This window comes from Stegostoma tigrinum, chromosome 12, assembly GCF_030684315.1.
Source record: "Stegostoma tigrinum isolate sSteTig4 chromosome 12, sSteTig4.hap1, whole genome shotgun sequence".
In the NCBI taxonomy this organism is placed as follows: domain Eukaryota; kingdom Metazoa; phylum Chordata; class Chondrichthyes; order Orectolobiformes; family Stegostomatidae; genus Stegostoma; species Stegostoma tigrinum.
Genome location: NC_081365.1, coordinates 35,681,640 through 35,699,039, shown reverse-complemented (window position 1 = coordinate 35,699,039; position 17,400 = coordinate 35,681,640). Strand labels below are relative to the sequence as shown.

The following is a 17,400-nucleotide window of genomic DNA, read 5'->3' as shown; positions in this document are numbered from 1 at the left end:
TAAATGCAAATTGTTGTTCAATACCTAATCAACCCTCTTCCTTCATTCTGCAAAAATAACCTAATGTAAATTCTAAATGAAAACTAATTAACTATGAAATTCAATTACATGGTGTACTTTGAACAGTATTAAAGAAGACCTGCCTGATAATGTGCAGTGTAAGAGGCAGAGATTACTGCATCCTGCAAAGTCAGCATGATTTCTATAACCAGAGTGGTGCACATAGCTCATTCCCTTTGTGTACCCTTACTTGCTGAACATTCATAATCATGAATTCACTGCTATCAACATGCTGCTGCAGTATTAGAATGCAAAAATTGGTCACCTGGTGTACTAGACATATTTTCCACATGTCTCCTGAAAAGTTAATCAATCTAAAAATCTGTATCAGTGATAATGGGAACTGCAGATGCTGGAGAATCCAAGATAATGAAATGTGAGGCTGGATGAACACAGCAGGCCCAGCAGCACCCCAGGAGCCCTCTCTGATGAAGGGTCTAGGCCCGAAACGTCAGCTTTTGTGCTCCTGAGATGCTGCTGGGCCTGCTGTGTTCATCCAGCCTCACATTTCACAATCTAAAAATCTGTCAGGCAGCTTAAATATCCTTGGTTGTCATTGAGATGAGTAACTAAGGGTGGAACCTTGATTGGAATTCTGAAAATTGTCGATGAGACATTTTTCCAGAAAACCTTTGGTATTGGAGCTAGGAGTATCTAAGTTCTTATGTGTATGACCTGAGTTCAGCACTCAGAAATCAAAAAATCTGCTAAGAGCTGAACAGCAGTTGTCGACTGAAAGATAAAGGTCTATCAGAAATCCTAAGTATGTCTGAGGTCAGGGCTTTAATCAAAAATGCAGCGAAGCTTATATTTAAGCTAACAAGTCCACAGTCAAGAGCTTTTGAAAAGAAACTGAAGAACTACTTAGATAAATTCTAATAGAAGGATCCCCATGAAATTTCAGACCTTGGAAAACAGTTAGAACACTGAGGAGAAATCTAAATGAATTCCAGAGAGCTGTGACATTCTGGTTTGATCTGAGTAAGTGCAGAAACCCTTAATAGCCAGATCAATAGCCAAGGACATTTTGGAGCAAGCCATAAGGAGAAAAGGGAAGTGCCGTTGAGAATTTTAGACTGAATTATATGCAAACTCTTTTTTTTATTTTAAGTAGAAATAACCTAAAACATGTTTATTTGACTGCATTTTGCTTTGCTTGTTTCTTGTATAGTAGCATTTATTTATGTTAAACCATGGAATCCCATGGATAATTTATTTCCGTTATCAACTGAACGTTTGAATGCTTCTTCAAACGTCAATGGTTTTAACTAGATCCTAAGACTGGAAGGAACAGGTATGATGAAACCAGATAGATTATTTAAAGACTATTTACAGATTATATAAAGAGCCAAACTATATGTATCAGTTTTTGATATGATTGTGGTCAGGCAGAGTTGGTAGAAGCAGTGTGATATGTTGCTGGTGAAATTTGGAGGTATTTGCTGATCAGAGAAAGGCAAAAAATAGTATTGTCTTGCATAGTAGGGGGCAGTAGTTGCAATGCTATTTGGACTGCAACATGAACATGAATAGGATGTACAGAGGAAAAGCCCTGGGATGATTGCTCCTCAATACTGTATTTGCATGATGAATTGCACCCCAAATAATAAAAATGACACGTTAAATAACACAATGCCCTGTTTACAATATTGCTTTAATTGCTGGACTGCTTGGGACAGGCCCCTTATTAGGTAGCTACCAAAGTTTCTTAAGTAATCTTGATCTTCTGAATTCTGCACAACATTGTGCAGCAAAGGGAAGTGATCCTTGAAGAGTTGATGTTATAAGCACTTAATTTTTTTGTGGATGTAATTGTTAAAGAATCATGGAAAATAGCTTTTACTTCAAATTCTGTGAATTCATTGACTTTTGTTTTTAAAAATGTCAATAAAAACACATTGGATATTTTTAAAAATGTTTTTGGGATTCAATTAATTGCTTGGACTTAGAAATCCCCTGGTTGGGTCTTATGGCTGTCTTGTTTGGATATTGTTTTGGATGTTAGTTGGGAAAAGGCACCCAGAAGAAAGGCTGCCCAGTTCATCCTTCTGGCTTTCTGAAACACCATTGTTACCTGTGTGGAATTTGATGGTTTCCTTGAAGAGCATTTGGAAGACTCCTCAATGCTCTGTTTCCTGAGCAAGCTGCAGCTGCAGTAGTCCAGAAATGACTGCAAGTGTCTACAGACTGTCTGATTGTGCCAGTACACCAGATTGACTGCCATCAGAACATTCCACATCTTATCCTTTGTATTCTTCAAGGATTAAGCATTGTTGGCCAAAAATATTTTTCCTAAAGCAAATCTCTACAGAGGCATCCATTTTCCCCCATTCTTCCATATTATAAACCATGTGTATTAACTAGTTTTGTATCTTTCATGAATAAGTTTTGCTTATTAAAGAAACCTTTTTGTTTGATCTTTTTATTCTAATTCTAATATATGGAAAGCAAACAATTGGCATCAGCAGTGCTTACTGTCTCATAATCATGAAAAACAAGTGGCCTTATCAGACATTGTTGAATTTGTGTTGTTACCTGTGGAAAAGTGAAACTATAAAGAGAATTTGCTCTCCTCCCATCACAATCACATAAGTGAAGAGGTGTGATGTACTCTCAGGAAGAGGATGAGCAAGACAAAGAGAGAATGGTACAGGTGGAATCCAGCTTTTAACTTTACATCTCTTCCCAGAGAAGCTGACAGAGCTGTCGAGTTTTTCCAGGATGTTTTTATTTTAAGTTTTGTGGATATTTTTGCTACAGGTGCTCTATTCTTTAATTGGTACATTTTCCTTATCATTAATCCCTGATTGCTATGTTTGAAAGTGTCAGGAAGGTTTGCATCTGACTGCTTTACATCGGTACATTAACCATATACATAAATAAGCCAAACCAGAAATTGTATAGCCCATAGTTTGGCTTAGGAGTTGTAACAGCATGAATGGTGTAGCACAAATATCAATAGGGTGGCAATTCAGAGCCCAAGACTAATGTTGTCAGACACTGGCTCAAAACTCACTATACCAAATGCTAAAATTAGAATTAAATAAATACGAAGCAACCTAATATCAACTTTTGTTAAGCAGCCGATGTCCTTCTGGGAAGGAATCTGTCAGCTGGGCTGGCCTTCAAGTAACTCCAGAATCACAGCAAGATGGTCGACTTTTAACTACCTTCAGGGCAATTAGGGATGGGCAGTAAGTGCTGGCCTAGCCAGTGGTGCCTATGCCCAAAGAACAAGAAAATTTGTAATTCCTTGTGATTTTGCTTTTTTTAAACTAGATGCAGTCAGATGATTTAATTCATTACAATTATTTGTGTGAATGGACTCCACCTTTTTGAAACAGCAAATTTTCATTTATATTAATCGAATTGAAAATAAGGCCAAATTGAGCCATTTCTACACCAGGTCACTGATCTCTCAGGGAAAGAGATGCATTGGGCTGTTTTATTCTATCTAGGGTATTAACTATGGAATGTACAATAGACTGCATTAATCTGCTATGAAGGTGAAGCTGTTGTTCGGTTTACTAATACTTTTGACGGTCAAAAGTTTATTTGCTATGAGTAATTAGAGCTTGACATTGAGGATTGTTTAGGGAACTTTAAAACTGACAAAACATTTCTTTAAGTTACACTTTAGAAGTAAGCGGCAGTTCAAGACTATTTTATACCTGCAACAAAATGTGAAACCTACAAGTACTGAAGTGTATTTTTAATACATTAAGTAAATATCAATTGTAAATTGTATGGTTTTCATCTTCTAGTGAACCATTTATAATATTTTCTGGAGGACTTTCCTATGATAAAGTGTGCAGAAGACCCAGCCTGACAATTATGCACGGCAAATCTATTACCGTTCTGGAAATGGATTATCCAATTGTGGATTTCCTAGCTCTTTGTGAAACACCATATCCAAATGGTAAGAATACATCAACTGTTCAAGTTTTGCTTAACTTTTTTTAAAAAGAATGTTTAGTTAGGCCTAAAATAACATTAGCCCAGAATTTGTTCAAATGGCATTACCAGTATAAAACATCAAAGTATATGCTGAAATATAGGCTGATCTTGGTGTCAACAACATATGCCATAATATAGATATAGAATATACAGGAAGATAAAAATCACCATAAAAAAGAGAAATCAATGTAAACAATTGGGTCCAAGGAAAGTTCAGAATAATTCCATTTTTTCTTTTATTTGTAAAAGTTAAAGTTTAAAGTCATCTAACCATTCTTTGTACACATTAAGCTCATTAACCAGGAATTTCAACGTCGGACACAATTGACAATTGAGGTGGAAATTATACTCAAACACCCACTATTTTGTGTGGGAAATGCTTCCTGCCCCCAACTTTCGACTCAAATGCATTTGCAACAAGTAAAATCTTCCAGTAATCATTGTAGAACATATTTTATCATCTAACATAATTAGAAGTCAAAACTTGGTGTGCTTTTATTAATATGTTTTAATTTTATTAATATTACACTTTATTAATACATCAACATTAAAATAGATTTATCATTAACTAACATTTTAATCAGTTTTTGGCGGCACCAGTGAGTCGCCAAATGTTAAATGACTGAAAACAATTTTAGAAACTGTACTGAACTATTTGCATGTTACGTTGGCTGAAAAAATATTTAAGTATTTTAATAACATGGTAATTAATGGTTTGTGCTTGAAACACGCAGTTTAAGAATAACCAGCCGCATCAATGAGTCCTGATTGAATAAAATCACCAGAAATTTGCTGTGCTGGTCAATTTGATCTGGGAGGGGGATGACTGGAATCTAACACATTGTTTTTTAAACAAGCACAAAAGGTCACAGAAAGTATACTTGTACTGCGTATAATTCACACATTAAACTGCTCAATCTTTTGTACTGTCTTGGCCAATTCTGGAAAATTGCAGTGTAACCCACAGAAATTCCGGCTCAGCCTATTTTTAAAAAATGCATGGAAGCATTCGGGTTTCAGTATAACACATCCAAATGTCATCCTGTACCTAGAATTGCAAGATGTTTCTGTACTGAATTGTCTCAACATGGAGTGACTGTCAAGTTTCCCATTGCAATATGCGACTGTTAACATTCAAACTGTTCAAAGCAGTGCAAATTGAAGATGGAGGAATGCAGAGATTATTGAAAAACAGCCGATGTCCTTCTGGGAAGGAAATCTGTCATCTTTACCTATGCTGGCCTTCAAGTAACTCCAGAATCACAGCAAGGTGGTTGACTCTTAATTACCTTCAGGGCAATTAGGGATGGGCAGTAAATGCTGGCCTAGCCAGTGGTGCCCTCACTCAAAGAACAAGAAAACGTGTAATTCCTACATGATTTTGCTTTTACTAAACTAATTGCAGTCAAGTAATTGATTCATTAAGATTATTCAGTTTGAATAGACTGCACTTTCACATTAGGTTTATAGTATAGTGTCAATAACAAATAAACTGAAGACTAAACACACCAACTGTACCTGACATAGTGATAGAAGAGATGTTGGCATGAAAGTAACATTATATTCCATCTCCCACGCTGTTGTCCACTCACTTAACCTGTCTGTAATTTGTTTGTTATCACTTTGTGTCTTTTTCAGCTTACACGTCCATCTGACTTTATATTAGCATCAAATGGGGTAAAAAAATAGCATTGGGGCAAAATCACTGGACTAGTAATAAATAAGAAGTGTACACTAAAGCTCTGAGGACATGGCTGCAAATCCTACCATGCTGGGGGTATCAAAACCAATTGATAAATCTGGAGTATAAAAGCTAGACTCAGTAAGATTGCAAGATAATAAAATGTGAGGCTGGATGAACACAGCAGGCCAAGCAGCATCTCAGGAGCACAAAACCAGTCCAACCTGTCTCTGCCTCCCTAACCGGTTCTTCCTCTCACCCATCCCTTCCTCCCACCCCAAGCCGCACCTCCATCTCCTACCTACTAACCTCATCCCACCTCCTTGACCTGTCCGTCTTCCCTGGACTGACCTATCCCCTCCCTACCTCCCCACCTACACTCTCTCCACCTATCTTCTTTACTCTCCATCTTTGGTCCGCCTCCCCCTCTCTCCCTATTTATTCCAGTTCCCTCCCCCCATCCCCCTCTCTGATGAAGGGTCTAGGCCCGAAACGTCAGCTTTTGTGCTCCTGAGATGCTGCTTGGCCTGCTGTGTTCATCCAGCCTCACATTTTATTATCTTGGAATCTCCAGCATCTGCAGTTCCCATTATCTCAGTAAGATTGACCTTGACAACCATCATTGATGGTTATTAAAAAAATTCAGATACAAAGTTTCCATTCCCAGCATCATCTGAGGTACAAAGATACCTAGGTACAAAAGTCTTAGGGGGAAAAATGAAGATGAAATGAAGTTAAAAGTTTACCATTACAGTCCTAAAGTTCTAAAGCAGGGAGTCTGAGCTGAGCTTCACCTCGAGCCCTGCAGTCTGCGGGTCTGCACTGGGATTTCATGAGGCCGGGAGTCAATCAAGTCTGTCAAAGGAATGGAGGTGAGTAGAGAGAAAAAAGAGAGAAAGGAAAAGAACAGAAAAAGAGGAAAAGAAGAAAAGAAATAGATGAAGCAGACACATCCAGCTTAGCAACTTTACACGGTCGTCATCTTGAGCTGCATTTAGGATGGGAAATCTGCTACGTCGCTGAAATAGCATGGTGAACCACTTAATTCAAGGAGTGTGCATACATCTCAGAAATGCTCACACCCCATGAAAAAATAAGGAAAATGTACCAGTGCTCTTACAATTAAAATGTGCATTTAATTGGTTATTTAATTTTGATTTACTGTTTGCCATAAATATTTATCAATTTAGCAAAATATTGATCCATAATTAACTCTATGCTCCAAACAGAGGCCTTCACTTTTATCAACATAATAAATGAATAGTTTTAGTTTGTGGAAGAGTTGTGCAGGCGTTATATAGGGATTTGGTTCCATTCTGTGGATAGGTGGGGAGGTGTATTCATAATGGTAATGCCACTGGACTGGTAACCCAGAACCAGTTTTTGGCCCGAAATGTTGACTTCTCTGCTCCTTGGATGCTGTCTGACCTGCTGTGCTATTCTAGCTCCACATTTATGAACCGTTGATATTAAAAACCTATCTGCTTCATGAATGTTCTTTTGGAAATGAAATCTGCCATTCTTACCTGATCTATCCTAAGTGTGATGCCAAACCTACAATGACCTGATTGACTTTTAACTGCCCTCTGGGCAATTAGGGATGGACAATAAGTGCTGGTGTAGTCAGTGACACCAGTAATCCATATACAAATTACAATATACAGTATTTTTTTCTGCAATATAATTAGATTGTATTTAATTGTGCTTAACAGAATTCCAAGAACCTTATGCAGTTGTTGTGCTACTTGAAAAAGATTTGATTGTTGTCGATCTGACGCAAAGCAAGTAAGTATATTTATACAGACATTTTTACATCATTGAGCTTTACTTTTATATTTGCAAACATTGTTGTGTTATTATTTGGACTTGTATCTCTTTAAGAGCTCAACATACAAATGAGCCAACTATCCAGACATCTTCACATAACCACAGGCTCTCTGCACTGCAGCACTCACAGAGTAGGCTAAGTGTGCAAATCAAACCAGGTTTATATTTGTTGAGCTGTAAATAAACCCACTAGAGATCTTCAAGAAACCAGAATTCATGAACTCATTTTTGGAACATTTGATAACAAGAAAATTGTTATATGGTGCACAGCTGTGATTTAGTAAAATGAAACTGAGAATAAATCAGACTTACAGCTAAAAGTCAAAAGGGAATAGCATCAAAGAAAATGTAACAGCAATCCAGAAGTTCCCACGATATGGAAAACAAGAGGAAATTAGATTTTTTTCAAACTGAAGATCTCCACCTTGGACAGTTTCATGCAGGCACCAGCTGATTCAATCCACCCAAGCTAAAAGCTCTTTTGTATTTAAATGTCTGTCACGAATCATCCCCATGCCGAACCAAGAGAGAGTCTGCCTACATTCAAACAACAATAAAATGTAGGCTACAGGAAGATTAGTGCAGAGCCATCAAAATATTCTATGAAACAACTTTCAAACCAAAAAAAAACGGAATTAAGTTCAGTGCTGAAAGCACCACAGGAGTGCAGAAAGTTAAATATGAAGATAAAAATCAAAAGAACTCCAGAAGTATATGTACCAAATCCCACACAATGAACTGGAAAGCCTTGATTCTCCTATCTGAGTTCAAACTTTTTAAACAAAGGGTTCAGCTATGCTTCATAGACAAAACAGTTGCTGAAGCAAACTTTGAAAATTCTCCTAGTTGTCGGTAATGTGTGTTAAACAGAGTCAATATCTCAGGTATATCTGAAGAGGATCAGAATGATCCTGCAAAGGTATGAAAATGCTAGAATGTCAGCTGCACACGAGAGCCAATTTTAAAATTCATCACCTAGAATTGATATCCGCTAATTCAAAGCCACAGGAATCAATACGTCTATTTATGAGTAAATCTTCAAGTATGGACACTAATGCAACTTCTTCAAAGGCTGTGCAATTAGTTTGAATAGTAGATTTGATGATTGCCCAACATCTGTTGAAGTGTTCTGAAAAAGGTCTCTGGGGTAAAAAAAGAAAGATTACATTATTAATTCATTGTGAGTAGACTGGCAGAAAATGTGATGGACAACACGTGCAATCATTAGCTGCAGCAAACAGTATAGACACTGCAGTCAGGGCGTAAAAAGCAAGCAGGCTGTGTGGCAAGTGTGGTCTATCATGCCCACCACAAAGCTGCCCTGCATTAAAAAATTTTTACAAGGCATGCAATACAAAAGGATGCAGGGCCTGCCTATACATCAAACTGGCTTCATAGATGCAGCCAGAAGCTAAATAAACGGTACAACAAAATGCAAGACAAACAAAAGAGCATGGTAACAGCAGCAAGGAATGTACCAGAGAGCTGTGTAAATGTATGACAATACACAAAGTTTACAGTAAGGCAGAATAAGGTCATGTTTGGAAGGAAAGTCAGAACGATCTTGCCAAGATCTGCTTACTTAAATTCTCCAAGATGGAGATTCTATTTGTCGACATACATGGGAGGATGAAGTTGATGCATGACTGAAATATAAGTGTGAAACATTCTCAGCTACACACAGTACAAATTGTCAACCGTCACAAAGATCACAATGGGAGCATGGTTACTGACAGAGGTATCCGAAGTGTTCTGTAGAAGACTAACTTGATGTCTTGTGACCTCTGACTTTGTCTACCCCAGTCTGACACCGGTACCTCCGAATCATGTTTTCTTTGGAGCAGAGAAGACAGGGGCTGGGATCATGACTGAGACGTTAAAGATTATGACGGGTATGGACAGGGTAGGTAGGGAGCAGCTGTTCTCCTTGGTTGAGGAGTTAGTCACAAGGGGGCATAGTTTTATGATTTAGGGGCAGGAGATTCAGTGGGGAGATTTGAGAAACAACTTTTTCACTCACAGGGCGGTGGGAATCTGGAATGCACTGCCTGAGAAGGAAGTGGAAGCCAGAAAACTTAAAACTTTACAAAATATTTGGTTGATCATGTGAAATATTATAACTTTCAAGGATATGGACAAGTGCAGGAAATTGGGATTAGCGCACCTTCAGAGGTAATTGTTGTAAGTGCAGATTTGCTGGGCCGAAAGGCCTTTTCCATGCTGCATGACTCTATGGCTCTAAAAGTTTCCTTTTTTTTTCAGTAGTACTACAAATATGAGAAATAAGAAATAAAAATAATTGCAGTCTGGAAATAGCGCTACACATTCTCTTACGCTTTCAGGGTTGAACCGGTCATAAATGAGCAAATCATAATTAAGATTGAATTACAGCTTTACAAAACATACCATTAATAAACGATTGAACTTTCTTACTTAAATACTCTTGCTGAGATTAAAAAGGATCAAAATACTTGCAATGCAACTTTATAAACAAAAGGTAACAAACTAAGTACAGCAGCTTAAGATTGTACTGCTATTTAAAGTGAATTTTACCAGTAAAACAGCCATTGATAACAGCTGGATCTTTATGACACTAATAGAGACAAATAACTTCTGGAAAGAAATTTGCACTTTAGTTAAATGTTAAAATAATGATACAGCGACATTTTAAGTTATAAGACAAGTAGTGTAACAGCAAATTAAAAGCATCATCCACTAAACGCCATCCTTGCATGCAACTTATGCTTTAAACCATGGAACAGAACTGCTATTTCCTGTTAGAGACAATGGGAACTGCAGATGCTGGAGAATTCCAAGATAATAAAATGTGAGGCTGGATGAACACAGCAGGCCAAGCAGCATCTCAGAAGCACAAAAGCTGACGTTTCGGGCCTAGACCCTTCATCAGAGAGGGGGATGGGGAGAGGGAACTGGAATAAATAGGGAGAGAGGGGGAGGCGGACCGAAGATGGAGAGTAAAGAAGATAGGTGGAGAGAGTATAGGTGGGGAGGTAGGGAGGGGATAGGTCAGTCCAGGGAAGACGGACAGGTCAAGGAGGTGGGATGAGGTTAATAGGTAGATGGGGGTGTGGCTTGGGGTGGGAGGAAGGGATGGGTGAGAGGAAGAACCGGTTAGGGAGGCAGAGACAGGTTGGACTGGTTTTGGGATGCAGTGGGTGGGGGGGAAGAGCTGGGCTGGTTGTGTGGTGCAGTGGGGGGAGGGGACGAACTGGGCTGGTTTAGGGATGCAGTGGGGGAAGGGGAGATTTTGAAACTGGTGAAGTCCACATTGATACCATATGGCTGCAGGGTTCCCAGGCGGAATATGAGTTGCTGTTCCTGCAACCTTCGGGTGGCATCATTGTGGCAGTGCAGGAGGCCCATGATGGACATGTCATCTAGAGACTGGGAGGGGGAGTGGAAATGGAAATGGTTTGCGACGGGGAGGTGCAGTTGTTTGTTGCAAACTGAGCGGAGGTGTTCTGCAAAGCGGTCCTCAAGCCTCCGCTTGGTTTCCCCAATGTAGAGGAAGCCGCACCGGGTACAGTGGATGCAGTATACCACATTGGCAGATGTGCAGGTGAACCTCTGCTTAATGTGGAATGTCATCTTGGGGCCTGGGATAGGGGTGAGGGAGGAGGTGTGGGGGCAAGTGTAGCATTTCCTGCGGTTGCAGGGGAAGGTGCCGGGTGTGGTGGGGTTGGAGGGCAGTGTGGAGCGAACAAGGGAGTCACGGAGAGAGTGGTCTCTCCGGAAAGCAGACAGGGGTGGGGATGGAAAAATGTCTTGGGTGGTGGGGTCGGATTGTAAATGGCGGAAGTGTCGGAGGATGATGCGTTGTATCCGGAGGTTGGTAGGGTGGTGTGTGAGAACGAGGGGCATCCTCTTTGGGCGGTTTTGGCGGGGGCGGGGTGTGAGGGATGTGTTGCGGGAAATACGGGAGACGCGGTCAAGGGCGTTCTCGATCACTGTGGGGGGAAAGTTGCGGTCCTTAAAGAACTTGGACATCTGGGATGTGCGGGAGTGGAATGTCTTATCGTGGGAGCAGATGCGGTGGAGGCAGAGGAATTGGGAATAGGGGATGGAATTTTTGCAGGAGGGTGGGTGGGAGGAGGTGTATTCTAGGTAGCTGTGGGAGTCGGTGGGCTTGAAATGGACATCAGTTACAAGCTGGTTGCCTGAGATGGAGACTGAGAGGTCCAGGAAGGTGAAGGATGTGCTGGAGATGGCCCAGGTGAACTGAAGGTTGGGGTGGAAGGTGTTGGTGAAGTGGATGAACTGTTCGAGCTCCTCTGGGGAGCAAGAGGCGGCGCCGATATAGTCATCAATGTACTGGAGGAAGAAGTGGGGTTTGGGGCCTGTGTAGGTGCGGAAGAGGGACTGTTCCACGTAACCTACAAAGAGGCAGGCATAGCTGGGGCCCATGCGGGTGCGCATGGCCACCCCCTTAGTCTGTAGGAAGTGGGAGGAGTCAAAAGAGAAGTTGTTGAGTGTGAGGACGAGTTCAGCTAGGCGGATGAGAGTGTCGGTGGAGGGGGACTGGTCGGGCCTGCAGGACAGGAAGAAGCGGAGGGCCGTGAGGCCATCTCCATGCGGAATGCAGGTGTACAGGGACTGGACGTCCATGGTGCTCCTGCCCCACCGAACTCATCTCCACCTATCTCGACTCCATTTTCTCCCCTTTGGTCCAGGAACTCCCCACCTACGTCCGTGACACCACCCACACCCTCCATCTCCTCCAGGACTTCCAATTCCCTGGCCCCCAACACCTCATATTCACCATGGACGTCCAGCTTTTGTGCTCCTGAGATGCTGCTTGGCCTGCTGTGTTCATCCAGCCTCACATTTTATTATCTTGCCATTTCCTGTTATTCTTAGCCTAACTGTAAAAGCAAACTTCACAGGTATACTTTACACTGTCTTTCACACTCAATTTTCCCAGAATCAATTCAAAGTGAATTTTAGCTCTTGCAAGTTCATTCCTGTTCTTTTCTCAGCCTGGTAACTTGCAATTTTAGAAATATCATTCACCGTGATTTATTTTCCCCCAGAGCCTCTCCCTCTAACTCAAGCTGGGTGACTCTTTCATCCTTGTTATAATTCCCCACTAATTTTGTCTGAGCACAAGCTTCCGCTTGAATTCCTGCACAGCAACTCATAGAAACCTTTTTAGTCTTTAAATGCTGCCTCTCACCTGGTTCCAGATGAACTAGAAACACTGCATATACCATTCAGTGACATTCCAGGAAAGCTTATAACTGGAATTTTACAATGACTTCCTGTATATCCTTCTCCGTGGCAATCTGAATCAAGGGCCTTGAATCTCGGTAGAAGAGCTAATTAGCTGTCCTTGAGAGTCCAGCATTCCTTTATCTTGGAACTAAATTAACAGTTCTAACTCGTACCTTGTAACTAAATTTTAAATTGTAACTCCCAGTGAAACAGTTTGAACCCTTCTTAAACATGAACAGTCAAATCACCCAAGCTTAACTGTGAAGCAGACTTCAGAACAAGTCATATAATCTCTTTCATTTTACCTTAAGAGGTAGTACTAAATCATCATATTTATTATAAACCTCAAAAATGTTACAGTATTTGTCAGAAAAATGTTCCAATTATGTTTTACAGAGTGGTTACAAATTTAGTCAAAACGAGAAAAGGAGCACATGTAAGGTTTAGGAAGCTAAAATCACACAGGGCCCATGAGGAATATAAGGAAAGCAGGAAAGTACTCAAACAGGGAATTAGGAAAGCGAGAAAGTGCCAAGAAATGACCTTGGCAAGTTGGGTTAAAGAGGATCACAAAGCATTCTACAGATACAGTAAAAACAAGAGGATAGCTAGGGGGAAGGTAGGACCACAGGATTGACTGCCACGAGGGGTCATAGTTTTAAGGTGTTAGGAGAAAGGTATAGAGGAGACGTCAGAGGGAGGTTCTTCACGCAGAGAGTTGTGAGCGCATGGAATAGTTTACCAGTGGTAGTCGTGGAAGCGAAGTCATTAGTGACATTTAAGCGACTGCTGGACATGCACATGGACTGCAGTGAATTGAGGGGAATGTAGGTTAGGTTATTTTACTTTGAATTAGGATTATTCTACGGCACAACATCGTGGGCCGAAGAGTCTGTACTGTGCTGTACTTTTCTATGTTCACTCAAGGATAATGGAGGGAACTTGTGCAGAGAATGTGGGTGAGGTCCTAGATGAGTACTTTGCATCGGTATTCACGCAGGAAAAGGATATGGAGGATAGTGAGATTTGTGTGGAGCATGCTAACATGCTAGGGCATTTTGAGAGCAAGAAAGAAGTGGTGTTGGATACCTTTAAGAGCATTAAGGTGGATAGGTCCCTAGGGCTCGATAGTATCTACCCCAGGTTATTGAGAAAGGGAAGAGAGGAGATTGCTGGGGCCTTGACTAAGATTTTTACACCCTTGCTAACCACTGGAGAGGTTGCAAATTACTAGTGTGTAGCTAATGTTGTTTTTCTGTTCAAGAAGGGAAATAGGGATAACCCAGGAAACTACAGACTGGTGAGTCTCAAATCAGTGATTAGGAAGCTATTAGAGAGAATTCTTAGGGAAAAGATTTATCCGCATTTGGAAAAGCATGGCCTTATTAGAGACAGTCAGCATGGCTTTGTGCAGGGCAGGTCATGATTGAATTTTTTGAGGAGGTGATGAAGGTAGTTGATGACAGTAGAGCAGCGGATGTTGTTTACATGGATTTTAGTAAGGCTTTCAGCAAGGTCCCTGAAGGTAGGCTCATCCAGAAGATTAAGATTCATGGGATCCATGGTCACTCGGCTGCATAGATTCAGAATTGGATTACCCATAGAAGGCAGAGGGTAATGTTGGAAAGGTGTTTTTCATGCAGTAGGTCTTGACTTGTGGTGTCTCGCAGGGACCCATGCTGGGATATTTGCTGTTTGTGATACACATAAATGACTTGAATAAAAGTGTAGATGAGTGGGTTAGTAAGATTGCAGGGGATACAAAGATCAGTGAAGTTGTGGATAATGTAGACTTTTATCAAAGGATAAAGCGGAATACAGATCAGTTGCAGATATGGGTGGAGAAATGGCAGGCCTAATCTGGGTAAGTTTAAGGTGCTGCATTTTGGAAATTTAACTGTTAAGGAAAAGTATTCAGTTAATGGCAGGATGCTGAACAGCATTGATGTACAGAAGGATCTTGGGGTTCAAGTTCATAGCTCCCCGAAAGTGGCCACGCAAGATAGGGTGGTATAGATGGTGTATGGTATGCTTGCCTTCATTGGTTGGGAAACTGAGTACGAGAGTCAGGATGTTATGTTGCAGACTTATAAGACTTTGGTTAGACCACGCTTAGAGTATTATGTTCAGTTCTGGTCGTCACATTACAGGAAGGATGTGGAGGCTTTGGAGAGGGTGCAGAAGAGGTTTACCAGGATGCTGCCTAGATTTGAGGGTATGTGCTATAAGGTGAGGCTAAAAAAAGTCAGTTGTTTTCTCTGGAGCGGGGGAGGCTGAGGGGAGACTTGATAGATGTGTAGTTGGGGTTGATAGTCAGAATCTTTTTCCCAGAGTTGAAATGTCCAAAACTAGGGGGTATGCATTTAAGGTTAGAGGGGGAATGTTTGAAGGAGACGTAAGGGGCAAGTTTTTTACACTGAGCGCAGTTGACGTCTGAGACACACTGCCAGAGGTGGTGGTGGAGACAGATACAATAATGGAATTTAAGAGACCTTTAGTTAAACACATGAATGTGCAAGGAATGGAGGGATATGGGCCAAGGGCAGGCAGAAGGGGATAGTTCAATTTGATATCACGTTCGACACATCGCAGGCTGAAGGGCCCATTTCTGTGCTGTATGATGTTCAAACATTTGTATTACCAATTAATAGATTTCAAAGTTTGGAAGTAAATTTGTTAACAAATATCTGAGGCATTTTTTCCTTTCTTTCTTGGTAAAGTTTAGTTCTGAAGAAGTCATACCAGACTCAAAATGCAAATTGTGTTTCTCTGTCTGCAGTTGCTGCCAGACCTGTTGAGTTTCTCCAGCACTCTGTGTTTATTTTAGATTGCCAACATCCAGAATATTTTGCTTTATCTTTTAAAACCTGTTCATTTTAAAGTTCTTTACAATAATCCAGAAGTCCTTTTCAAAATATCATCTGGGGATTTGTGAAAATTAGCATGCATCCTTAGTATAAAAACTTCAATTGATATGTAAGGGATCTGTATCATTACTACTGAATTAAATGATCAAGTTCTTCCATGAGAAATTTCCTGTGATCACACGTGTGCTCTCTGGAAATGCACATCCAGATCAAAAGGGGTGGAATTTGTTTTTGCACAATTATGTCGACATGCAGGAAATATACAGAGGAGTTTATTTTTGAAAGAAATGCAGTTTCAATTTAATTTGAAATTGGATGTGCTCTGTGATGTAACATTCAATTTTATGATCAGCGCAATATTTGGGACTCAATTAAATTACCACTCCAGTGGTGCTTTCTGTATCCTATTGGAAATCAGTTAAGTGCTGGCCCTTCAGAAGTGAAAGTCCTAACCTCAAAAGCTGCTGACCAATCAATAAGCCCGGGGGGGTGGAATGCAGGGAGGCAATGATAAATCAATATCACACACTTTTTATTAAATTCTGTCCTTAGCTTCTATCTTATGTTAACCACAGTTATGCTTCAATTTGTTTGAACGTAAAAGTTTATTTATTGCTTAAAATATATCACTATTTTTGGTTTTTCCGGTCAGTTTTCCTATCTTTGAAAATCCATATCCAATGGATGTGCACGAGTCTCCAGTGACTTGCTGTGCGTATTTTGCTGATTGTCCTCCTGATTTGATACCTGCACTTTATTCTGTGGGAGCCAAACAACAAAAAAAGCAGGGATATAGCACAAAGGTAATGGACTGTACTTTATTCTTCCTTATATTGATGCAGTAAGGCAATTCTACTGCTGGCAAAGGTACCATTGTATTTTACTTGTTAAATGTTTGCCAAATGTCCTGTTATATAAAAATGTTGGCATTAAAGACCAGCAAATAATTATTAGACGTATTCTCAATGCTATGTTGCGTCATTGTTGAATAACATAAATCAGGAATAAGAAAGCTATTGACCTATTTTGGGGAAAATGCCTTATACTGCAAAACTAATAATTTCCATTAGTTTTTAGCATGCCAATCAAATATCTTAAGATACACATGCTGTAAAATTCAATTTCATAACTTTTTTTGCTTGAATCCACATAGGCCAGTGTACATTATGTCAATTTTGTCAATAGCATGGCCACTAGAATCTCAGGATCTATTCGGGCCCATAAGAAATTAAAGTGCATGATGAAGATGCGATAACATTTTTCCTTATGACACAAATAAAACATTATAGGATCTGCTTTTTTATTAAACACAACCTATTTTCAACAAAAGAGTTCAATGTCAAAAACTAAACCCTGGATGCATCATTAGATTTCATAGTTTTTTTTCTACATCAGCTACCCCTTGGAGTAATTTCAGAAACATTTCTATGTGGAAAAGTATCTCCTTCCAGGTATGTGGTTTTTGCATTTATTGATCTGCCATTCCCATGAAAATGTAACCAAAATCATTATAATATTTGAGGTTACTTTTCTAAACGTGTGAGATTGCAATCTAACACTTGTATCATCAAGTGACTCTTCAAAGCCCCTAGTAACGAGCATTGCTTTTGTCTTTTGTGCCATCAACAAGGTCTTTTGTCAGTACAGATCCAACAAATCCAATAATGAGCTAGTTGCTCATTATCCGGTACCTCAGAATACTAAGTTCAAATTCTCTGCAACTATCCAATTAACTTAGTTATGCCCACTTTATTAGTACATCGTTATTTTTATCGG

General features: G+C 40.1%; 1 protein-coding gene across 5 annotated transcripts in view; it reads left to right on the top strand.

Moving 5' to 3' along the window:
* The window catches only part of stxbp5l (syntaxin binding protein 5L), a 523,376-nt gene that overhangs the window by 304,845 nt on the left and 201,131 nt on the right, over positions 1 to 17,400 (top strand). For all 5 annotated transcript variants that reach the window (XM_048540360.2, XM_048540359.2, XM_059650278.1 and 2 more), the window contains exons 10-12: positions 3,825 to 3,979; positions 7,411 to 7,483; positions 16,277 to 16,427. In XM_048540360.2, coding sequence (XP_048396317.1) covers positions 3,825 to 3,979; positions 7,411 to 7,483; positions 16,277 to 16,427 — 379 coding nt within the window. The remainder of the gene's footprint in view (positions 1 to 3,824; positions 3,980 to 7,410; positions 7,484 to 16,276; positions 16,428 to 17,400) is intronic.